At 44.7% G+C, this 25,713-nt stretch overlaps 1 protein-coding gene across 4 annotated transcripts; it reads left to right on the top strand.

The window, feature by feature from the left end:
• RAD9 (cell cycle checkpoint control protein family) lies at positions 1-25,713 on the top strand. 4 transcript variants are annotated; one of them, XM_087663953.1, is made up of 10 exons: positions 1-255; positions 22,495-22,614; positions 22,757-22,865; positions 22,973-23,224; positions 23,398-23,513; positions 23,877-23,941; positions 24,068-24,360; positions 24,752-24,893; positions 24,995-25,071; positions 25,200-25,713. In XM_087663953.1, the coding sequence occupies exons 1-10, from the start codon at positions 151-153 to the stop codon at positions 25,352-25,354; spliced, it is 1,434 nt and encodes a 477-aa protein (XP_087520079.1). In that variant the 5' UTR covers positions 1-150; the 3' UTR covers positions 25,355-25,713. The 4 variants fall into 4 exon arrangements, with proteins under 4 accessions (XP_087520079.1, XP_087520078.1, XP_087520080.1 ...); XM_087663952.1 differs by having other exon boundaries at positions 3-255; positions 25,197-25,709; XM_087663954.1 differs by lacking the exon at positions 1-255 and having other exon boundaries at positions 22,493-22,614; positions 22,754-22,865; positions 25,197-25,711.

Raw genomic sequence — 25,713 nt, 5'->3', positions numbered from 1 at the left:
TCAGATGTAGGGGACCTAGGCTAGTAGCGGGAATTTGGTAAAGCTAATGAGATATCTGTGTGGCACGCGCACTTTTTGAAATGTCCTCTGTTCGCGCTCCGAAGTGGTGCCGAGACGAGTTCTGATTGTAATAAGGTAGCACCTGCTGCGATGGAATGCCTTCTCACAGGCAACCAGATCAAAGGCCTTCACAGGGCCATCACCTGCCTCGCTCGCATTGGAAATGAACTCCTTATCGAAGCGCTTCCCGACAAGGTCAGAGAGAGAGAGAGAGAGAGAGAGAGAGAGAGAGAGAGCAAACATGTAGCTCAGTTCGTTAAGTTGTACGTGTGTGTGTGTGTTGTACATCAAAATTGAATGTTAACCTGGATAGTTCTTAGCCTTAATATACACAGGCAAGGGGTAAGGAAACAACGGCGGTACAGCTTGCATCTCTTTTCTGAAGCAGCACATTTGACACAAGTTTACTTGATTCCAAACCAGACAGGTTGGCCACAACAGCTGGCGGAATGCACCTTTACTACGGAATCTCGAGGAAAGTCCTTAATTTGAACGACAGTGTATTCTCTACGATCCATACTGGTTTTGTAAAAAGTTGGGGACCATGCTGGCGTCCAATAGTAGCTGCTTGAAACGAACTGGTGAGGCAGATGGGTCATTGGAAATAGATTAGGAGCCATTAGCAACTTATTTTACTCTTGTAAGAGACAATAGTAACTTACTTTACTCTTGGAAGAGCCTTTGTAAAGAGATTTGTGCAATTGTCATCCTTAGGCATGTACACATTCAATCTCTCTAGCATGGAGCTGCTCCTTGTGTGAGAATGAGCAACAGAAGCGAAAGAATCATAGCTGCTGAAGATCAAGAAGAATGAACAATGAAAGAGGGAACACGAGAACTCAAATAATGAATGAATGTGCAGCGGAATCCATAACACAATATAAGATATGTGCAAACTACACAAGTGAATGGCATATGTGGTGACTGATACTATCTTAAGTCTTCGTCTCTCCAAGTGAATGTGATTTGACAAGCATGGAGGAGGATTGAAGTATACATAGACTATAGGACAAGATTGGAGACAAATGAGCTAGCCCTAAGTGGGTTATCCAATTGTCTATAAGGATGCCCAATAACAAGCTTAATACATAACCTAACACCCATGAAATGTACATTGCTAATGCCCTCTCTTAGATCATGTGTGGGTGTTACAATAAAACATGCAATGATGGAAAACAATGAGCTCCCAGGAAGTTGGAGCCATTGCCATGTCCCATACTACAATAATGATGTGGTAGGAATTGGTACCACCATAGTATATACAACAATGATAAAGTGGTGTTTGAAAAAGATGTTCAAAGTACTCGGATGCACTATCTAAAATACCTTAAGACTCTAGATTTGGGTCATGAATCCCATTCTAGAAGATATCTAAAGAAAAAGCACCAAATTGATGATAATCATACTTGTTTCTTGATCATAGAAAATGGAAATAGTTAGATCTCTATATTTGCAACAAACAACCTTTTGAAAAGCACATCATGTCCATGGGTTTCCCTGCATTCAATCAAATTGCCAATTTGTCATGCCGTATGGAACAAACTAGGAGCAAACGTTGCTTGCTATCAAAACCTCCCATTGTGGACTTTAAAAGTCCAACCAACTCCAAGATTTGAACCACTAGACTATGTTGATGCATATAGAAAGTCTCCCTCCAGGTCCATTGTGCCATATGAATGTATAGCAAATATGAGCATGCCCTATCTTCACCCTCTCGCAATCATTCCTCTTTGTCTTGAGGATATGTGAAAAGCATACTCCATTGTTATAGGATAGTCCCACTCTGTGCAAAGTCATACACCAAAGGATAATAGGTGTTGTAGCAGAGCAGATTAGAAAATGCCAAACTTGCACATGTAAACCCACCAAGCACTAGTCCAATCTAGCCATGCCATAGGAGAGATCAACTTCCTCTCTGCCATAGAATCACCATTCAAGTCATTTGAGGGCTCTAGGATTGATGTAGCAACCATTTGTTCATCCGCCAAATAGAACTGGTTATGCCACCAAAGAACATAGTGACTCTCTTTGTATTGGCCACCACCATTGATTGGTCACCACAAGTTAAGAGACAGTAGCAAGGAGCTATTGAACACATTGTAACTTGCCAACAAAGAACATCAATGACCAAGGGCCAAGAGATGACATATTAGTATCAAGGGATGGTTGCTTGAAAATGAAAAAAAGTGTCAGAAGTAGATGTCGAAATGGAAGCATAAAAGAATGTTGAAATATATTGCTAAACACAAAATAGAAGAGAAAAGAGAAAAGACAAGAAAATTGCAAAGGAGAACTAAGAGATATGCTTGGGAAAGAGAATCCATATACCAAACAGTCGCATGCAACAGTGAGTCGGTAGCTACATGGGCATTGGTATCAGCTTTCAATCATGAGCGGAACTCATTCACACCAAACTAGTCCTCCTACTCTAGGCGCTACAAACCTTGCACGAAAACCAAAGTGATTGTGAATTGGGGATAGGCTAGCCTAAATAGGCTAAAAGGGATATAATAATTTGATTAGGTTAGCTAGTCAAAATGGGCCGATTGTTACCATAAGCATGCCAACTGATAAAAGTAATAATGAAACTGTCGCGAAAATTGTAGCCTTCCAGGTGGCAAAATTGTGTGATTTGCTTGCCTTGATTTGCCTAGCCAAACTTGACGATTGTTCAAAATTGCTATCTAAGTTGCTCTTATACAATGCAATTTTGCACAAATTGCCGTAATTTGTTGTGTACATCCTTGTACCCATCTTGGAGGTGACCAAATCTCTAACAAAGGGAACAAATAGAGGAGATGGTGGGTCCTTCACATGCGACAGGCTGATCATCCTAGAGAGGCCAAGGCATCAGAAAAAGGGTGTTTATCGGTTGCCTTGTGGCCTACTAGGACTTGCAAAGGCAGATGGAATTGCATTGAACGTTTTCTTTGAGAAGATATGATTTGTGGCCTATTGAGTAATTTTGCCCTGTGGGGAGAATGAAAAGGGATGGTTAGATCCATGATATCACAAATAGACTAGCTATCTCAACCACTCAAGGGTGTCGATGCCGAGGGAAAAAAGGAGAACTATGTAGGTATGGTGGTAAGGTGGTGAAAGAACCATGGATGGAAATAGCTCAGGATCCACTCAAGGGTGCTCTGCACAATGAGATGCAAATAATAATGCTACATGAAAAAAATGCACATGCAACAAGGTGTCATGTGGAGAGTGTCCCTTGTGGGGAAATTGTTTACTTGTCCAAGCACCCTTTTACAAAGATCATGATGATCATGCAATGCAAAGGGGAGGTACAAAAGAGAAGGGAGGCCGTTATCAAAGACCAATGTTGAAACCTATAGAATACCAAGGAAGGGTAGAAACCCCCTCTCAACCATGGATGTTGATGTCAAAGGAGGAAGAGAAACTTGATGTTAGTCTTCATATGGTGCTGAGAATCATGATAAATCTAATGATGAAGATGAAGGTAGACACAACACCTCTTAGCCGAAATGGCCAAAGGAGAATCAACCATGCAGAACATGCTCGTACTCGATCTCGAAAGAGGGCTCTTGTGCTAACCAAGTGGCCTTGGCAAGCCCGAATCTCAACCTTGGGAGATGGCTTCATGCTAGTTGAAAGATGCCAGGATAGCAATCTACCATGCAAATAGATTGAATGGATGGAGTAGGAATACCCGACCCTCCCCAATTGGAAGAGCAGGGGAAGAGTCAACCATCAAGGGTGTGCTTGTACTCTATCTTGGGAGGGGGCTCCAATGCTAACCAAGTGTCGTAGGCATGCTTGAACTCAATCTTTGGAGATGGCTCTTATGCCAGTCAAGATGAAGGCACAACCACCAAGGTAGTAGTCCACGTATCATGAAAAAATAAACTAAATGTGTAGAAGATGACGATGAAATGATAAAAACACATCGCCAAGAGAAAAAGGATGCCCAAGACTTGATCTCGGGAGAGAAGATACTATCTCCGTCTCCATCTTGATGGAGGCACTACTTAGGAATTGAAACACTAAACTTTCAGCCCAAGTAGGATCGACAAAATACTTGCAATGTTAGTCCTAACAAGAATACAAAACTTGACATGAAAGGATCAAAAGAAAGAAACTTGCATACTAGGTGTTTCATATCGAGATGCTCTGGATGTTGTGTCAAATGAAAAAGAGGGCTAAATGAGTGTTAGATGCAGTGGAAGCAAATGAAAGAAGGAAGTGTGCAACAGAAGACTTGAAAAATTGCAGCTAAGTCTCAAGGAAACTAGCCTAAGGTTCCTAAGGATAACTTAGGTGTTAAGAAAAGGTATGCTCTAATACCATGTCAAGAAAAGTGATGGGACAATATGCACTTATACCATATCAGAGAGAGAGTAGGTTTTGCAGGGAGAAACACCGAGTGTATGGCAAACATTGAGAGAAGAAAACTTAGAATTTTAGAAGAAGAAGAAGAAGAAGAATGATGATGATGATGATGACGAACATAGAATCATGTTGAATAACTCATGCTGAAACAATGGAGCAAAAGCTCGAAGATCGTTGCATTGTCTTGGTTGATTAGACAACAACATCTAGAAGAAATCTACATTGTGAAGGGATTGAAATTCAGTTCTTCGGGTAGAGATGTTGATGATGAGGGAAATAGTTGCTCTATGGAGGGAGTAGAACGCAGTCCTTCAAGCAATGGAATGTTAGAGTAGACATTGGAAGATGAAGGGCAACGATAAGGGAGTGAAATTTAGTCCTTAGGAGCTGTTAGAGATGAAGGATATGCTGAAATCTATCCAAGATGATGGCTACTATCAATGCGACTTCTGAGCAGCTAGTTGGGGAAGAAAACATAAGAATATCTGATGAAGATCTCTCCGTGTAAGTGTATATTGTTAGCGATCAGAGCAGCTAGTCGGGCAGCCAGTCGGACTGCACAGTCGGACTGCCACGTGGCAGTTCGACCTGATTTTGCACCAGCGACCTGCCTATTTCTGGCGCCCAGTTTTTGGCTATTTATAGCTGAGATTTCAGCAATCTTCTCCACTTCTGTACGCAGGTTCCAGGCTGGAGATACGTGTAGATTCCACCTCTGTTCACAGATTTCAGGCAGGAGATCTTGCAGACTGCAGCGGACTTCGAGGTGAACAGCAGGTTGCATCGTCGAGGTGGAGACACGCAGTCCAGCGCATTGCGCCCGTGTATATATCTGCATATCTTTGTATACAGCACACTTATACAGCAGATCTTCATCTTCCACTGTCTCTTTCTCTCTCCTCTCTTTGCGTTCTCTCTCTTTCAGTCTTACGCTTCCGCATCGCTGCACTTTGAAATGGTATCAGAGCAGTGTAGAAGGGCTGGCTGAGTGAAGAACCAACCTGAAGAGGAGTTTCCATCGCGACACAAGGCTGCGTTTCCAGCGTTTGAGGGCGAGCGGGAGGGCTGCGCTTCGGAACAAGGCTGAAGCGAGCGTGGGCGCGCAAGAAAGGAGTCCAGTTGGTGGATTTGTTGCTGTTTGCTGCTGTCTGAAGAGGAGGAAGGCTGAGTTTTTAGTCTTCAAGTGCAGGTTTTGCTTTTTCATCGCCTCCGGCGGGTGAAGAAGGTTCGGGACGTGGAAGAAAGAGCCCTAGCAAGCTGCATTTTCACAGTTAGAGGGGGACTACTTTTGCGTTTGTAAAGGCATTACAAGTGAAGATGTCTACAGAGATTGACTTGGAGTTCCAGACGATAATGGACCGGAAGGTGCCTGTCTTACCGGCTCTTCCCGCAGATCAAAAGCTTGATGGCGACAATTACCGCATCTGGCGCATGATGATGTTGGCCATCCTTGAGTCCTACGATTTGGCGGAGCTTGTACAGGAGATCGACCGGCCCTTGGTGAGAGATGAGTCCAAACTCTCTTCCGATACTCGTGTGGAGTTGGCCAAGGCACAGTCTCACTGGGACAAACTGAATTCCCGGATTCGTTCTTTTCTTTTTTTGTCTTGTACTACAGTCGTGATAGCCCACATCAAGCACTTGACGGTGGCTCGGGAGATATGGCTGGAGCTTGATCAGATGTATAACTGGATGACCCTTATGAAGTGGGTTTCTTTGAAGGTGCAGATGTGGACCTTGTCCGTGAACAAGTCTTCTTCACTGCGGGAGCACATCAACAAGCTTAGACAGCTTCAGATGCAGGTTCAAAATGCGGGGAAGCCGATTTCCTTCGAAGACATGGCGATCACACTTTTGTCCCAGTTGCCGCCACGATTCGGTGCTTTCTACTCCGCCCTTATTGCTTCGGGGCGTGAGTCCACTCTTCGGTGGGAAGAGCTGGTTCCTATGGTCTTGGACCAAGAGGAACAATTGAAGGGACAACATGCTTCTAAGTCGGAAGCCTTGACAGGTTAAGCCTCTTAGAAGAAGGGGAAGGACCAAAAGAAGAAGAAGGAGGACAACAAGTCAAAGAAGGACAAGGACAAAGGATCCACATGCCATATTTGTGGAAAGACTGGCCATTGGAAGAAGGATTGCCCTGACAAAGACAAGAAGGACACCAATAAGAAGGACACGAAGGATTCTAGAGCGGTGGCTACACCCTCATCAGCTGCGTTTCTTCATCTAGCTGTCATTGAAGACTCTATACCGAATGCTTCTGATGCTGCGATGACAGCTTCCCAAGCTTGAGAGTGGATCGTTGACAGTGGTGCCTCCCGGCACATGACTCCTTCATCAGTTGGTGTTGCCCAGTTGCGACCTTCGCGTGGGTAGATTCTCATTGGAGATAGCTCTTCGGTGTCTATTGCATTACGGGGTGAGATGCAGCTTATTCCCGATGGACGTGGTGGTACCCATATCTCAGAGGTCTTGCATGTGCCAGGTTTAGGGTATCATCTACTTTCGGTTCATAAGATTTGTTCCCTTGGACTTTTGGTGGAGTTTGACAGTGATTCAGTGCGAGTCCTTGATCGTGGGTTGAGGAAGGTTCTCTCATCAGGATATGAGAATAACGGCATCTACAAACTGATGTCTTCTACCGCTCTCCCTACTCTTCTTCTTACCTCTCAGACACAGTCAAAGCTATGGCACGCTCGGTTTGGTCACCTCAACTATGATTATCTTCGGAGGGCGTCACGTGGACAGCTTGTTCGAGGGTTGCCGGACATAGTGGTGAGCCAGCAGCCATGCGTCTCCTGCATTCGTGGGAAACAACATAGGGATGCGATTCCCAACAAAGCTTCGCGGCGGTCTACTTCACCGATGGAGCTTGTATGTACGGATCTTTGTGGCCCTATGAGGAACGAGTCCCTAAGAGGAAGCTTGTACTTCATGTTGATCATAGATGACTACAGCAGGATGACATGGGCCTATTTCTTGGCGTTGAAGTCGGAGGCCTTCTCCCACTTCAAGGATTGGTTTCTCTTTGAGGAGAACCGATCAGGCCGGCGATTGAAGACCTTGCGATCCGACAAGGGTGGTGAATTTGTTTCTAATGAGTTTGCTTGTTTTTGTGCAGATAAAGGTATTCACCAAGAGTTTGCCAACACTAACACTCCTCAAGAAAATGGCATTCTTGAACGGAAGAACCGAAGTGTGATCGAGATGGCGCGCACCATGATGGAGCACTGACAGACACCTCAGTTTCTGTGGGCTGAGGCTGTGGCTACAGCAGTCCACATCCTTAACCGATCCCCCACTTCGGTCGTTGATGGGATGACACCTTTTGAGGCTTACTTTGGGACTAAGCCCGATGTTTCTTATTTTAGGGTTTTTGGGTGTGATACCTATGTTCACATTCCCAAGGCTCATCGTGATAAATTTGAAGCAGCTTTCCGAAGACAGGTGTTTGTTGGCTACAGCTCTCAGTCCCAAGGCTATCGTTTGTATGATCCCGTCAAGCGGGATGTGTACACTAGTTGAGATGTGCGGTTCATGGAGGTTCCGGCCATAGCAGCGGGTGAGGAGCATCCCATACTTGGAGATCCAGGGGAGAGTTGGGCTCCCGAGACAGTTCCTTTGGAGCCGCGCCTTTTGATTCTGATTCTGTTTCCGATACAGAGTCTACTGTTCCACCGGTCACCCTCGAGGAGTTACCACCGGTGGATATCCCAGAGTCTTCAGCTGATGGAGAGCGATGAGGAGAGGTCCGGCCTCCTCCTCGTTGGGCCCGTGACACACACTGTGATTCAGGGATCGAGGGGGTCCGTGAGGAGTGGGGACCGCAGGATGGTCCGCGGCGGTCACGGAGACACCAGGCACATTCTACGGAGCTTGTTTGCTCTAACTATTGTTTGATGACCCGTGTTATGCAGGATCGAGAGCCCACCTCCGTGAAGGAGGCTTTACAGTCCGCACCATGGAAGAAAGCTATGGAAGCCGAGTTGGAGGCTATTGAGAGGAATGACACTTCGTATCTCGTGCCTCGCTCCCTGAATAAGAAGGTGATTGGCGTCAAATGGGTCTTCAAGACCAAGTACCTTAGCGATGGTTCTTTGGACAAGCACAAGGCTCGCCTTGTTGCTAAAGGTTTTGCACAGCGCCCAGGGATTGATTGCCATGATACTTTTGCCCCCACTGCTCGTATGGTGACTATTCGAGCTGTTCTTGCCTTGGCTGGCCATAGGAGATGGCCTGTCTACCAGTTGGATGTGAAGTCGGCCTTCGTGAATGGTGATTTGAAGGAGGAGATCTATGTAGAACAACCTCCTGGCTTTGGATCTTCAGATGGGAAAGTCTACAGGTTGAAGAAGGCCTTGTATGGCCTCAAGCAGGCTCTGCGTGCATGGAACGAGAAGATTGATTCGTTCCTACAGTCACGGTTGGGATATCGGCGTTCCAAGGCCGATCCGCAGCTTTATGTCCACACTTCCGAGGTTGGTTGTGTGCTTTTTGTGTTGTATGTTGATGATTTGATTGTCACAGGTGATCATGCACAGAAGGTCAAAGAGACGAAGGCAGCTTTACATCAGACGTTCGAGATGACGGATTTGGGTCTACTCCATTTCTTCTTGGGCCATGAGATTTATTAGTCTCAGAGGGGGATTTTCATCTCTCAGCAGAGATATGTACAGGAGCTCTTGGTTTCTTTTGCGATGGAGGATTGTCGGATCATTTCTACTCCTATGGATCCGAACTGGAAGGCCACTTCACATTCAGCTTCTCCCATGGCGGATGCTTCCTGCTATCGTCAGTTGGTTGGCACATTGATTTGGCTCCTCAACACTCGTGTTGATCTTTGTTTTGCTGTTGGACTCTTGGCAGGGTTCATGAGTGAACCTCAGACGGCGCATTGGCAGGCTGCCCAGAGGATACTTCGGTATTTGAGGGGGACATCTGATTTAGGGATTCATTATTCAGCAGGCATAGGTGGTTCAGATCTTGTACTTGCAGGTTGGAGCGACTCCGATTGGGCTGGTGATGTGGACCACAGGCGGTCTACAACAGGTTACTGTTTTACCTTGGGTGCAGGTGTTATCTCATGGAGTAGCAAGAAGCAGCCCACGGTAGCCCTTTTGTCTATTGAGGCGGAGTATCGGGTCGCGTCTTCCACCACATGTGAGTCTGTGTGGCTTCGGAGATTGTTGGAGGAGCTTGGCTGCCCCTAGATTGGTCCTACTTTGCTGCAATGCGACAATGAGAGTTGCATTGCCTTGGCACGGAACCCTGTTTTCCATGCCCGGACGAAGCACATCGAGATCCAGTACCACTTCATTAGAGAGAAGCTTTTGGATGAGACCATAGCTGTGGAGTACTGCAAGACGGAGGACAATCTTGCAGATTTGTTTACAAAGGCACTTCCCCAGGCTCTACTTCGGAGACATGCCAGATCCCTCAGGCTTCTGCCCCGCCCAGGCTCTGAGAGGGGGTGTTAACGATCAGAGTAGCTAGTTGGGCAGCCAGTCGGACTGCACAGTCGGACTGCCACGTGGCAGTCCGACCTGATTCTGCACTAGTCGGCTGCATTTAATGCAGCCGACCTGCCTATTTCTGGCGCACAGTTTCTGGCTATTTATATTCAAGATTTCAGCAGTCTTCCCCACTTTTGTACGCAGGTTCCAGGCTGGAGATACGTGCAGATTCCGTCTCTGTTCGCAGATTTCAGGCAGGAGATCGTGCAGACTGCAGCGGACTTCGAGGTGAACAGCAGGTTGCATCGTCGAGGTGGAGACACGCAGTTCAGCGCACTGCGCCCGTGTATATATCTGCATATCTTTGTATACAGCACACTTATACAGCGGATCTTCATCTTCCACTGTCTCTTTCTCTCTCCTCTCTCTGCATTCTCTCTCTTTCAGTCTTACGCTTCCGCATCACTGCACTCTGACATATAGAGATAGGCAATTGCTGGGTAGCTCTTTAAGAGCGAAGAAAACACAAAAACGCAAGTATCTAATGTAGGTCTGATAAAGAGGGTGTAACTTGTTGTAGATGGCCTGAAACAGCTGCAAATGCAGTCTCCATAAAGTGGCTGATGGCTGGGAACTGTTGCTTGGGTGTTGGAGTGGCAGTAGGAGTTGGAAGGATAATAACGATGAAGATGATCTGCTTTACCAGTCCAAGGAGGAGTGAAACCAACAAACACAACAATAAAGTTTTTGAAGAACAAGCTGCTAGGCTAAAAAGGAAGCAATCTAGAGTGTTTGATGGTGATGTGAAAAAGACCTCTAGAATGAAATCAGCTGCTGGTATGGCGCGATGATCAACTGGACAGCACCACAAATTGAGATATCGGCCAAGGTGGGGGTGTGGACAGCGGTAGTAGAGGGCTGAGGCTGAAGGTGTGATGAGGGAATGATGGAGAATGAATGAGAGAGTAAGTGTGGAGTGGAGTGAAGAATGGATGAATACCCATGCCCTATTTATAGGCACAGGAGTTTGAAGTCTCTAGGGTGGTGCCCCGACTCTCTCAAGTGATGCCCACTTTGAAGTGTCTATTGTGGTTCCCTAGCTCTCTTGGGTATTACTGAGACACTAACTAATGATACAAATAAAGCCTTTTTGGGGCTGTAAATGGAAATCAAAATAGGAATTAAGGTAATGAAATTAACTTAATGAATGGGTTTCTTAACACCCTCTTTTAGGTCCAAAAAGGTGCCCTAAGAGTTGTGTGAGAGAGAGAAGATCCACCCTCTAATCCTCGTGTTCCACCTATAAGGTAACCTATAGTGAAGAATAGTAGATAGAATGAGTTGATAGTACTCGAAAGTCAACTTCGGTAGGGAAGCCACAAGCTTCAGAACTCCATGCTAGAAGGAATATGAAGGCCTAGCCACCAAGTCATGGTTGAAACATCCAAGGCCATGAATAAGGAAGAACTTGTAGATCTTGCGTATGAATGGGAAACAATGGGTGAGATGGCATGGAGATGCCAACCACCCCTAAGAAGGTAAATGGTGTGTGAAGAATTGGAGGATGAGTAGGGACCCCCTTTGAAGTAGGAATGGGAGCCCCCTTTGAAGTAGAAGAAAGTGTTAGAGATTTAGTCATCCCTTGACTTGACATTGTTAGGCTATAGTTGTTTAGTTAGTTCTCTCAGGTACATTTACTCATTTCTTGTTAGTTTTGGGCATTTTCAATAGTCACCGAGAGCGGGTACTGTTTACCGGGCAAGTTGGACAGTTTGTGGGCATGTGGTAGTGCCACGTGGCACATTTGCTGCAAATCACTGTTTTTATCATTACTTTATGTGTAATCAGCAGTTTGGTAGCTGGTTGGCCAGTTCTAGCTGGCCGACCTGATCATTTTTATGGCTATTTTTTCAGCTATTTAGGCTAAGCCCAAGTCAGCAGTCCACATTCACTTGTGTTTCAGGTGGTGAGAGAGAGATTGGTTGGAGGAGATACTATGACAGCCCATCCGTATATCTACCTTCTTCATTTCAGCATTCATTGGCTGTACATTTCTATGTTCTACTGTCTCTTTTCTCTCTCCCTCTTCTCGTGTTCATTGTCTTTCGATCTTGTCTGTATGCTTCCGCATTTGCTGCACTCTAACATGGTATCAAAGTAGTGTAGAAGAGCTAATTGATTGTGGGCAGATCTGAATGGGAGGTTTCTTCGCAACAAAAGTTTACATTTTCAGCATTCCAAGGCTGAGACAAGTAGGTGAAGCGCAGGAATGGAGTGATATTGCTGTTTCCTTTGGTGGTTGAAACTCTTTAGGGACGAGCTGAGGAAGCCCTAGTAGGCAGTGTGTGTGGAGTGAGAGGGGCTTGCCCTTGTTTTTGCCCAGGTCATTTTGTTTACAATGTCTACCGAGATTAATGTGGAGTTTTAGGTTGTTATGGTCCATAAGGTCCATGTGTTACATGTGGATTAATTTTTAATCACATGTTTAAGTAAATGTTGCACATGTGAGGTGCAATAGAGGTTAGTGCAAATAAATGAGCCCGAGACTTGAGTAAGCAAGCCCACTTCATTCCAGTGAGGAAAAGATAAAGGTTGATCATATGGCATGTCTTTTTATGCAACATGTGTTTAAGTACCATGGTATGCTAGAGTCCATCATTGGCAATCATGACCCACAGATTACAAGTTTGTTTTGGAAAGGATTGTTTGAGAATATGGGCACAACATTGAAATTCTCTTCATCTTTCCAACCACAAATTGATGGTCAGTTTGAGGAGGCTAACTCCATAGTTTTAGATCTTTTGAAGTGCTATGTATCATACCACAAAGTGTTGTGGGAATATTTGCCATTGGTTGAGTTTGCATATAACAACACGGTGCATATTTTCACTAGTAAGGCTCCTTTTGAGGTGGTGGAGGGTGGTAAGAAAGTACATTTTATTTTGTACACAAAAGATAAGATCTTTGAGGCTGATCATTATGTGGAGAGTATGGATGCAACTTATTAGAAGGTTAAGTATGCACTTCAAAGATCATAGGATAAGCTAAAGAGAGTAGCTGATCATCATAGATGTGCTTTGCACTTTGTAGAGGACAATTATGTGTTGCTGCATTTTGAAAAGACATGGTTGGAAAAGATGAAGGGTAAAGAGAGATTATATCCAAAGCTAAGCATGCGATACTATGGGCCATTTCAAATTTTTGGAGAGAATTAGTGATGTATATTATAGGTTGAAATTGCCTCCACACTGGCGGATACACAATGCGTTTCATGTGAGCTTGCTTAGGCCTTTTCATGGTGATGTGCCAGAGCATGTATCTACTGAAATTCAGCTTGAGGTTGAAGAGCTTGACGAGATACTGGTACCAAAGTAGATTTTGGCACACAAAGAGTAGAAGACCAAGGGTAAGGTTTCTAGACGATACTTGGTGAAGTTTCAAAACTATTCACCAATGGATATCAAATGGACGGAGAATGATGACTCGACAAACCATCCTCAGTTATTGTAGCTTTACCTTGATGCTTTCCAGTCAGAGCCGACTTTAGATCTCCCGGGCTTAGTCAAGTTCAGTCTAGAGTATTGTGTGATGCTCATGAGGGAGCTGTGAAGATATGCTAGGGTTTGCACTAAGGAAACACATCATGTACGATCAAGATTGAAACACAAAGACTCAGATAGAGACAAGGAAAACTCAAACCCTAAATGTAAAACACAAAAACTCAAGACTAATATAGAGAGAAGAAACTTTGAAGTGAATGAATGCTGTAAATGAATGTAAGTGTGTACAGAATGCCCAAGGACAGAGCGATGCAACATTGGAGAGTGATGTCCACCGGAGATGGATCCCAAGTGCTGTGACCACAAGTCGGAGTGTGGAAAACATGAAACCCTGATCACTAGAGTGTCAGGGAACTGAGGCAACAACAAGAGAGGTGTTTATTGATGTAGATGGCTTGCTGGACAGCAAAAACGTAGGTACTACAGCAATGGACTGATGGAAGAGATGGCAACAGCCTGTCACTTGGCATTGGATGCTGAAAACGCAGGTTGATCAGGTGCTATAATGATGTAGCAGATGGAGATCTCCAAATAGCAAGACGATGGCTGAAAATAGGCAGCCTAGGGCTGGATAGTGATGGGCTGCAGTCGATGATGGTTGGACAACAGATGGTAGGTGGTTGATGGCTGAAATTTGTATAGTAGAGTAAGAAACAATCTATCTAGATGGACTAGTAGCACTTGTTGAAGGAGTGTAAACCGAACTATACGTGATGCGTAAGTACTCCTAAAACTCTTCATCTCTAAGATGACCAGAACAAGAAGAAGAAGATGGTAAATGTGAAGGTGTGTCTACCTCCTCCTTGAGACCATATTTTTGACTTGAAAATCATTGCCATGCATAATCAAGGTTAAATTTGGGAAAAGTCCCAAATTTTCGGGCTCAAATTTGCACAAATTTGAGATTTGTGCCTCCAATGCGTGAACTCTCGCCAAGGTAAGTGGTAATCGAAAAAATTGAAGGAAAAAAAAATTGTAAAAAAAAAACTAATCCGGAGGGGGGGCGGTCCGTTGACCATCGCGTGATTGACGACTGTCATGCCTAGTTGTCAGCTATCGCTAGCCCGTCACGTGAGCGTGTACCTGCTCGTTGGACCCGTCGTGCCGTCATGCCTACCCGTTATGCCTATTGGTCCATCACGCGTACCTGGTCCACCGAAACGCTGCTTGTCGGCTGGTCCCGTCAGTTGTGTTTGCCAATACTCGACATGCTTAGCGCTTGGACTGTCGCACCTGGTGTCCGGATTGTCTTGGTCACTGTTCGCTTGTTGACGTCTATTGGCTGGGAAAGCGTTGGGTAATGAGCACGGAACCGTCAGCTTTGATACTGGTTGTTGGAGCTCAGCTGGATGCAGGAGAAGCTCGAGCGTGAGTGTGACTACTGGTGAGAGTGAGAGAGAAGTGAAGTACGATTCGATATGAGTACACAAAGAATAAAATGTATTTATACTTGGGGCACGTAAGGGTGCATTCATATGTATAGCTAAATAATGTGCGTGTACTATATATGGAAGGTTAAACGAGCCTTTATCCCAACAAAGCAATGCGGAAGCGAATGACCATAACAAAGAGTGAACGGAGAGAGAAGTGAGAGAGAGAGAGAAAGTGAAATGCAGAAAATTTGCAGTGAAGAATGTTGTATAAGAATGTAAAATTATACACGGGTGCAAAGAGAATATCTGCGTATGTCTCCACCTTGAGGACCTCGATCTCCGTTAGCCCAGTGCGGTCTCCGTCACCAGCAGGCTGAAATCTATTAGATACAAGTGATCAAAACTGTTGGAAACTCAACCTTTAAAAGCTTGAAAAGAATGCCTCGTAAAATGCCAAAATAGGCAGGTCGGTTGCATTTAATGTAGTCGATTGCAGTCAAAGTGTAGTTGGACAGTCGGATTGCTACCACGTGGCAAAACTGCCACGTGGCACTGCTGAGGTGGTAGGGAGTTGACTGCTAACACCCCCTCTCACATCTTGGACAAGGCAACATATGTAGGGATCTGGAATGTCAATGAAGCAAAGCTCAGGGAAGTGCCTTCGTAAACAAATCTGCAAGATTGTCTTCAGTCTTACAATACTCCACATCAATGGTCGCGTCCAGAAGCTTCTCCCTGATGAAGTGATACTGGATCTCGATGTGCTTCGTTCGGGTGTGGAATACGGGATTTTGTGTCAAGGCAATGCAACTCTCATTGTCGCATCGCAAGATAGTAGGATGAGTCTAGGGGTAGCCACGCTCCTCCAACAACCGCCGAAGCTACATAGCCTCACATGTGGTAGAAGATGCAACCCGATACTTTGCCTTAGTTGAAGATAGGGCTACCGTGGGCTGCTTCTTGCTACTCCAAGAGATAGTACTAGCACCCAAGGTTAAACAATAACCTGCAGTGGACCGTCTGTGATCCACATCGCTAGTCCAATCTGAATCACTCCAACCTACAAGAACAAGATCAGAAGCACCTGTACCTACTGGATAATGAATCCCTAAGTTGGAGGTCCCCCCAAATACTATAGTAGCCTCTGAGCAGTCTGCCAATGCATTTGTTGAAGCACACTCATGAACCTAGCCAAGAGACCTACAACAAAACATAGATCAATCTGTGTGTTGAGGAGCCAAATCAATGAGCCAATCAACTGACGGTAGTGAGTAGCATCCGCCAAAGGAGAATCTGCGTGTGAAGTGGCCTTTGAGTTCGGATCCATAGGAGTAGAAATGGACCAACAATCCTCCAAATCACGATTCAAGAAGGCCGACTTCACATCTAACTGAAAAACAGGCCATCTTCTATGGCCAGCCAAGGCAAGAACAACACGATAGTCGCCATGCGAGCTATAGGGGCAAAAGTATCATGGAAGTCAACACCTAGGGCCCTAGGCACTGGCTAAACCAAACTTTAGCAATAAGGTGAGCCTTGTGCCTGTCCAAGGAGCTTGCTCAAGGAGCCATCACTATGGTACTTGGTCTTGAAGACCCATTTGACACCAATCACCTTCTTATGAGAGGGACGAGGCACAAGGAACCATGTGCCATTCTGCTCAACAGCCTCCAACTTGGCTTCCATCGCCTTCCGCCAATGATGAGACTGTAAAGCCTCCTTCACTGATGTAGGCTCTCTATCTTGCATAACACAGGATATCAAACAATAGTTAGAGCAAACAAGCTCCGTAGTATGTGCCTGGTGCCTCCGTGACCTCCGCGGTTCATCTTGTGGTTCCTACTCCTCAGGGACCCTCTCAATCTCTGAATCTTGGAGGGTGTCACGGGCCCAACGAGGAGGAGGCCGAATCTCTCTCGGTGCTCTCAATCCACTAAAGAATCAGGTACCGTGCCCAACGAGGAGGAGGTCGAATCTCTCTCGGTGCTCTCAATCCACTAAAGAATCAGGTACATCCACCGGCGGAATCTCCACTGGGTTGATTGGTGGAAGAGAAGACTTGGAATCTGAGGAAGAATCTCCATCAAGAGGCTCTGGCTCCAAAGGAACTGTTGCGGGAGCCCATCTTTCCCTTGGATCTCCAAGTACGGGGTGCTTCTCATTCCCCTATGTGGCTGGAAGTTCCACGAACCGCACATCTTGGCTTGTGTAGACATCCCGCTTGACGGGATCAAACAAATGATAACCTTGGGACTAGGAGTTGTAGCCAATGAAGACCTGTCATTGGGAAGCTGCCTCAAGCTTGTCACGCTGCGTCTTTGGGATGTGAACTGCCGTCTCCACTGTCTCGGCCCACAGAAACTGAGGTGTCTGTCGGTGCTCCATCATGGTGCGCACCATCTCGATCACACTTTGGTTCTTCTGCTCCAAAATGCCATTCTCTTGAGAAGTGTTGGTATTAGCAAACTCCTGGTGAATGCCTCTATTTGCACAAAAACGAGCAAACTCATTAGAAACAAATTCACCACCCTTGTTTGATCGCAAGGTCTTCAATCTTCGGCCAGATCGGTTCTCCTCGAAGAGAAGCCAATCTTTGACTTCAACGTCAAGAAGTAGGCCCATTTCATCATGCTATAGTCATCTACGATCAACATGAAGTACAAGCTCACCTTCAGGAACTCATTCCTCATTGGGCCACAAAGATCCGTAGATACAAGCTCCATAGGTGAAGTAGACTATCTCGAAGCTTTGGTGGGAAACGCATCCCTATGTTGTTTTCCACGAATGCAAGAGACACATGGCTGCTAGCTCACCACAATGTCTGGCAAACCTCGAACAAGCAATCCTCGCGACGCCTTCCAAAGGTACTTATAGTTCAGGTGGCCAAACCGAGCATGCTATAGCTTGGATTGTGTCTGAGAGGTAAAGAGAAGAGAAGAGAGATAAGAGCAGAAGAAGACTTCAATTTATAGATGCCATTCTTCTCATACCTTCAAGAGAGAATCTTTCTCGATCCACGATCAAGAACTCGAACAGCATCATTGTCAAACTCCACCAAGAGTCCAAGAGAACAAATCTTATGGACCGAAAGCAAATGATACCCTAAACCTGGCACATGCAACATCTCGAAAGTGTGGGTACCACCACGTCCATGTGGAATTAGCTGCCTCTCACCCTATGCAACAATAGACATAGAAGAGCTGTCTCCAATGAGAATTTGCCCATGCGAGGGTCGCAAATGGGCAATACCAACTGTCGAAGGAGTTATGTGCCGTGAGGTACCATTGTTCACAATCCACTCTTGAGCGTGGGGAGTTGTTATCGTAGCGTTAGAAGTCTTTGATATAGGGTTCTCAATGACCACTAACTGTAGAAAAGCAGCTGATGAGGGTGCAGCTACCACTCCAGAATCCTTCGTGTCCTTCTTGTCCTTGTCGGGGCAATCCTTCTTCCAATGGCCAGTCTTACCACAAATATGGCATGTCGATTCTTTCTCTTTGTCCTTCTTGGATTTGTTATCCTCCTTTTTCTTCTTTTGGTCCTTCCCCTTCTTCTGAGCGGCTTGACCAACCAATGCCTCTGATTTGGAAGCATTATGTCCCTTTAATTGTTCCTCTTGGTCCAAGGCCATAGGAACCAACTCTTCCCATCGAAGAGTCGACTCTCGCCCTGAAGCAATAAGAGCGGAATAAAAAGCACCGAAGCATGGTGGCAACTGGGACAATAAAGTGATCGCCATGTCTTTGGAGGAAATGGGCTTTCCTGCATTTTTGAACTTGCATCTGAAGTTGTCGAAGCTTGTTGATGTGTTTCTCAAAGCGAAGAAAACTTATTCACGGACAAGGTTTGCATTTGCACCTCCAAAGAAATTCTCTTCATAAGGGTCATCCGGTTGTACATCTGGTCAAGTTCCAGCCATATCTCCGGAGCCAACGACAAGTGCTCTATATGGGCTTTCACGGTTGTTGTACAAGACAGAATGAGAAAAGAACGAATCTTGGCATTCAGTTTGTCCCAATGAGACTCAACTTGGCACGAGCATTGGAAGAGAGTTTGGACTCATCTCTCATCGAGGGCGGGTTGATCTCCTCCATCACAAGCTCCACTAAATCATAAGACTCTAAGATGGCCAACATCATCACTTGCCAAATACGGTAATTGTCGCCATCAAGCTTTTGATTTGATGGAAGAGCCGGTAGGACAGGCACCTTCCGGTCCATGATGGCTTGGAACTCCACATCAGTCTCTATAGGCATCTTCACCTGCTATGCTTGCATAAATGCAAAAGAAACCCCCTCTAATTGTAAAAATGCAGCCTGCTAGGGCTCTTGTCTCTGATTCCCGAACCTTCTTCAACTGCCGCTGGAGGTGATGAAAAGGTAAAATCTGCACTTGAAGGCAAAAACATAGCCTTCTTCCTTCTCTACCAACAAAAAAAGCAGCAGCAGCTTCAACAAATCTTCTCTTTTCTTGCATGCCCATGCTCGCCTCAACCTTGTTTTGATGCGCAGCCTACATGCTCACACTTGAATGCTGAAAACACAGCCTTGTATCGCGCTGAAAACTCCTCTTCAGATAGGTCCACCCTAGGTCAGTCCTTCAATGCTCTAATACCATGTCAGAGTGAAGCAATGCGGAAGCGAATGACCATGACAAAGAGTGAACTGAGAGAGAAGAGAGAGAGAAAGAGAGTGAAATGCAGAGAATCTACAGTGAAGAATGTTGTATAAGAATGCAGAATCATACTTGGGTGCAGAGAGAATATGTGCGTATGCCTCCGCCTTGAGGACCTTGATCTTTGTCAGCCCAAGTGTTGTCTCCGTCACCAGCAGGCTGAAATCTATCAGATACAAGTGATCAAAATTGTTGGAGACTCAATCTTTAAAAGGCTGAAAAGAATGCCTCGTAAAATGCCAAAATAGGCAGGTCGGCTGCATTTAATGCAGCTGACTGCAGTCAGACAATTCGACTGTTGCCACGTGGTAAAACTCCCACGAGGCACTCTTGATGTGGCATGGAGCTGACTGCTAACACGGTCATGAGGAGAATGGAGTCTATAAGATGCGGACTTCATCCATCTTTTTTTCTTTCTTTCTTTTTTCTTAAACTCAAATTGAGCCATGGCATACTCAATTTGGTCACCTCAACTATGAGTATCTTCTAAAGGCAGCTCGTGCATGGATTGTTAGAGATTAGGGTGAGCCATTCGCCATGTGTATCTTGCATTTGTGGCAAGCGGCATAGAAATGCTATTCCTAGCAAGGCTTCATGAAGGACTAAGGAGCCCTAGGAGCTTTTTTTGATGGACTTATGTGGACCGATGCGAACAAAGTCCCTTAAGGAAAATTTGTATTTTATGCTAATTGTTGATGAATTTAGTAGGATAACGTGGGTATACTTCTTGGAGTTGAAGTCAGAAGCATTCTTGCACTTTAAGGATTGGTTGATCTTTGAGGAGAATAGATTTGGCAGGGAACTCAAAACCTTGCGTTTCGACAAGGTTGGGGGGAGGGGGAGGGGAGTTTGTCTCCCATGAGCTAACTTGGTTTTGTGTAGATCTTCGCGTACACCAGGAGTTTGCCAACATGAATACACCTCCAGAGAATGGCATATTGGAGCGGAAGAATTGCAATGTGATCGAGATGGTGAAGACTATGATGGAGCATTGGTAGACACTTCAATGTCAATGGGCTGAAACAGTGGCCACTGCTCCCACATCCTTAATTGATCCTCTTCATTGGCTGTGGTTGCAATGACACCTTTTGAGGCTTACTTTGGTCAAAAGCCGGATGTCTCTTATTTCAGGGTGATTGGGTGTGATGTTTATGTTCATATCTCTAAGAAAAGGAGGGACAAGTTTGAGCTGGCTTCCAAAAGACAATTGTTGGTGGGTTACAACTCATAGTTCCATGGATATAAGCTCTATGATCCTATTTCACGAGAGGTTACATGATTTGAGATGTTCGGTTTGTGGAGTTTCTAGTTGTAGAGGGGGATGTTGAGCGTCTTATCCTTGGAGATCTGGATGACAATTGGGTACTTGATCTAGCGCCTTTGGAGCCCTTGCCTTTTGAGGTTCCACCCTCAGCGGAGGAGGAGATTGCTTCACCATTGGATACACTCGTTGAGTTAGCCCTGGTGGACATTCCAGGGACTTTAGCGGAGGTAGAGCAGTGAGGGGAGTATCGTCCTCCTCCTCGTTGGGCATGTGAGACACTTCGTGGTTCAGGGATTGAGGGAGTCCATAAGGAGTGGCAGCTGCAGGATGGCCTATGGCACTCTTGGAGGAACTAGGCACACTCCACTGAGCTTATTTGTACTAACTATTGTTTGATGTCTCTTGCCATGCAAGATAGTGAGCCCACCTCCGTGAAGGAGGCTTTACAGTCACAGCATTGGAAGCAAGCTATGGAGTAGGATTTCGATGCGATTGAGCGGAATGACACTTGGGATCTTGTGCCTTGGCTTACCCATAGGAAGGTGATTGGAGTCAAATGGGTCTTTAAGACCAAGCAACATAGTGATGGCACTTTGAATAAGCGCAAGGCATGCCTTGTTGCAAAGGGCTTCACGCAGTAGCCAGGGGTGGATTTCCATGACACCTTTGCACCTGCAGCTCGAATGGCTACCACTAGGGCCGTTCTTGCCTTAGCCAGCCATAGGAGGTGCTCGGTTTATCAGCTTGATGTGAAGTTTGCCTTTCTTAATGGAGATTTGAAGGAGGAGATCTATGTTGAGCAGCCTCTTGGCTTTGCCTTATCCAAAACAAGGTGTACAGGTTGAAGAAGTCCCTTTATGGCCTCAAAAAGGATCCATTGCTTGGAACAATGAGATATTTGAGCTTTGTTGTCGCCTTCCTTGCTGGAACATTCTTTATGGTGAGTTTGGACTTCTAATCATGGGTCAGCATACTTTCTTAACTAGCAGCCATGTTGAAGGTAAGGCTAAAGACTGAAGCACAAGTGTACACATAAAGCACAGAAAGGAAAGTGGCTCTGAAATCACTGCTTGAAACAGATTGATTAAAACAAGACGAGTGCATGATAGAATGAAAGGGCAGTTATCCACTAGATTGAGCAGAATTAAAATTCTTAGTTAGATATGTATGTCCATTTAGTGTTTCAGTTATTTCTGCAAAGGGAAATCAGTAAGGAAAAATGTTATGCACATCGAACGGAGGATATTCTTGGTTGGCTATGAATGCACATATAGTGCTTCAGTAGTACCTGGAAAGGGAAATGCAAAAGTTAAATGGTATGGATTGTGTACAAATATCCCTAACTTATGCAAATGATAAGAGCAGCAGGGACTAGTAGGCTGTTCTTAGAAAGTGTTATGAACTGCAGCAAGGTCCTTGGGATGTTTAGATAAGTCCAAGGCGGAGGATCTCTCCAAAAATGTCAAGTCTGATGGCAAAAACTTGCTATAAATGTTCTGTACAATAACAGCAGGGGCTGGACTAGTAGATAGCAGCAGCAAACCATAAAAGGACAGTATCAGTAAATGGACATAGCTTGGAGATGATCAACTTGAAAATCTCTCCTCAAATTTGAGTTCTAATATCCATGTTTTAGTATTTTGAAATTAGTCCTTAAATGAAGTATGCAAAGCATGCTCTCTTTTCAATATTTAGCATAAAGTGACAGTGGATGTTTGGAGAGTCTTATACCTTAATTTTAATCTATGCAGCTTATTTTTCGAACTTTGAATTCATCTCGCTCAGCATTTTTAGCAGTCACCTTCAAGGCTCAATTCTTTGATGCATATCGATTACTTGTTCCAGTAGCACAATGCAGCGTGCTTCTGAAGGTGTGTAACAATTGGCTCTTGGTTTGAGGTTTAAAATTTTCAACTTACAAGTCCTGGTTAGTAATCTCAGTAAATTGAAAACGTTATCTAGAACAGTGTTGCATGAGTTTTTGTGCACAATTTTAAACTACTCTTTTAGTAGGCTGTTTGCACTGTCTTTAGAATGGCACCAGGCAATATGGAACGAGTAGCAATCATCTTACCTGACATGGCAGCAACAAAGCTTCAATGGACTCTGGATTGTTTACATGGTAGTACCATGATCAAGCTGATAAAACAGATTTTTAGGATGTGGTGATTGTTCAGATTTGTGTGTTAATCTTGCGTTGAGGCATTTGCTGGTGGGTGGCTTTTGCAGGCATACGGAAAACGTATTGGATCACATGTACCAATGAACCTGAGATGCAACATGTTGCTCTAGATCGCAAGAGCTTTCCAAGTCATCTGGTGGTCAAGCCTCGTGATCTAAACCGGTTGCTTGCAAACTTCCAGTCTTCACTTCAGGAGATAACGCTAATTGCTACAGAGCCCTCACCTATGTCTCCTGGTTTAAGAGCAACTCCAGAAGGGAAAGCAGTTGAGTTAAGAAGCTATGTTGACCCTGTAAAAGGTGCACTAGATGGTTCATTTACTCCAAGACTTTCTTGAATGAAAACAATTTTCATCAATTGAAGACAGTTAATATTTAGACTCAAGAGCATACAAATTTAATCATGGAGTTTATTGCTCTGCTTTGTCTTATTGTATTGAATGAATACACTGATAAAGTTTTAAATTTTACAGAGAGTAATGATGCCTCTTTGCATACTCAGCTTTGGATTGATCCCTCTGAGGAGTTACAAGAATATGTACATAGAGGTCCTGCTGTTGACGTGACATTCAGTGTCAAGGAGCTCAAAGTAAGTTGCCCTGTCATGGTTTCAGCCTTCTGGCAGGATCTTCTTTGGTTATGTTTTTGTTTGGTATCTATTTCTAGAATATCTGCAAATGAGTTAATGTTAGGTTGAAAGAAAATTAGTCTAAACTGATAAGGGATAAACAATTAGGCATACAATTTTGCAGTTGCTACCTGGAGTATAGGTTGTATTCTGAAGGCATGAGCTTTCTTATGTGTCAGTTAACCATCTTTGTTATCTACCAATGTGTGGTTAATATAGTGCAGCATTCATGGTACATGTCTGTTCTGGTATGTTGAGCTACCATTCAGTTACATATCCAATTGATTGATCGATGTAGATGATGACAATGTGCTCTTATTTCAGGCATTTCTTGCCTTTTGTGAAGGATCTGAAGCAGACATGCATATATTTTTCGAAATGGCTGGCAAGTATGGACCTGACCCCCCAGTTAGACAAGAAACCGCTTCCAGTCCTTGTCTTCTGGAAAACGTTGTTTGTTCCAGGTCATTTTTGGTTTGAGGTGTTTATTAATCAGTAGCCTTTACTACTGCCAGTCCTATCCTTCTGGCACCAAGATTTGGCTTGGATGACTCAGAGCATGCAGACTTTGATGCAACGCTTGTTCTAGCAACTATGCTAGGAACGCAGTTGAGGGAAGATGAAAGTGCAGGTGCCGCTGCTCCTCAGGCTAGAGTGAGTTCCAGGCCAACATCACAAGCCAATGGCTCAGCTGTACCACAAGGAAATATCCCCAGGCCTTCGGCTCAAGGAATGCAGAGGAACTCACGATCTTTGCCTAGTTCTGGGGAGCAATCTGATCATACAAAAGTTTGGTCTGAGCTCTCTGGTAAGAATCAAGCCTTCCCTGGATGCGTTTTTGTTTAGAAAAACCTTGAATTTTGGGCTAGAAGGTATCTTTGGAATTTTTAGGTTCTGGAAAACTGGAGTGTATATACACAATAAGTTTTTAACATTTTCCCGGAAGGGGCTTTTCCCCTTGTTTTTCCCTTTAGTGTTCAACATTATGAGCTTCTGCGAGGGAGGGACAGTGTACCTAGCTAGGTGTGGTTGGGGCAGGGGGGTGCTGGCCCCAACTGCACCTAGCTAGGTACATGGTCCGTCTTTTGCAGAAGCTCATGATGCTGACATAACTAAAAATGTGAGAATTGAAGTTGGAACTTGCCTAAAATTTGTGTTTGGGGATAAGGATCACAAATTTCTGTTTATAATATCTCCAGGAAGTGCAACCAAAAGCTGGAACAATCAAGGAACTAAAGGAGCTGTCCCTATGCAAGACAGCAATGATGCCAGCGAGGAGATTCCTTTTGGTCTACACAGACAACAGACGTATACTAACCAAGCCAGAAGGATGGACCAACCGTATCCAATGATTGTGAACGTTGATGAAGCTAAAATTGTTTGGCATGGGAGTTTTAGCATAGGTGCAATATTCATATTGATTCGCTTAACATGCTTTGCAGCTCACCAGCTTCATCTGATCTGATGAGAGGTGGTTTTAATGAGTTTGCTCCAACAGCAGGAGCTCAGATTGTTGCAGGTTAGAAGTCCTGTATATCGGAAGTAAACACTTGGGACATCTTTCCTTAGATTCCAGTGTCTGATGATGGCATTGTGTCAAGAGTTTCCTACTTAACTGTCTTCTTTTTGCTTTGGTTCTTTCAGCAGCTGAACCAGTGAACAATACACCCATTGATCCAAATTTGGCATCTGCTAGAAATCCAAGCAACTGGCTAAGTGTGGATGCAGAGGAAGATGACGATGATGTCGGTGATGATCTGTGTGTGCAGTCAACACCACCTAGGCAAAGAGGAATGATATAGTCTGTGGAACTCTACTTCATTTGAGGTGCCTTGTAGTAATTCTTGTATGAGCTAATTAATGGCTTTGAAGCCTTTCTGTGAGCTCTCTTTCAGAACTTGTATTTTATGTTTCTCTTTAATGAACCGAATCCTTGATTCTCGGACTGGTCTTATGTCAATGTAGTTGGGGATTCACTGTTAAGTGAATGTTAACCAAGGCAATGTCCATGTAAAACCCAATATCAGTAAACTAGTCTTGCAAGGGTAGCCTTTGGTAGGGGTCTTGAAGTGGATGGTAATTACCCTAAAGATGAATGATGAAATTGCACGGGTAGGGAGAAGGCATAGACTTTGCCGATGTTTCTTGGGCGATGCTGTTG

Source organism: Lygodium microphyllum, chromosome 23, assembly GCF_053477565.2.
Source record: "Lygodium microphyllum isolate KBCC chromosome 23, Lygodium_microphyllum_v1.1.10, whole genome shotgun sequence".
NCBI lineage: Eukaryota > Viridiplantae > Streptophyta > Polypodiopsida > Schizaeales > Lygodiaceae > Lygodium > Lygodium microphyllum.
Note: the sequence above shows the minus strand (reverse complement) of the source record. Positions and strands in the feature narration are given on the sequence as shown.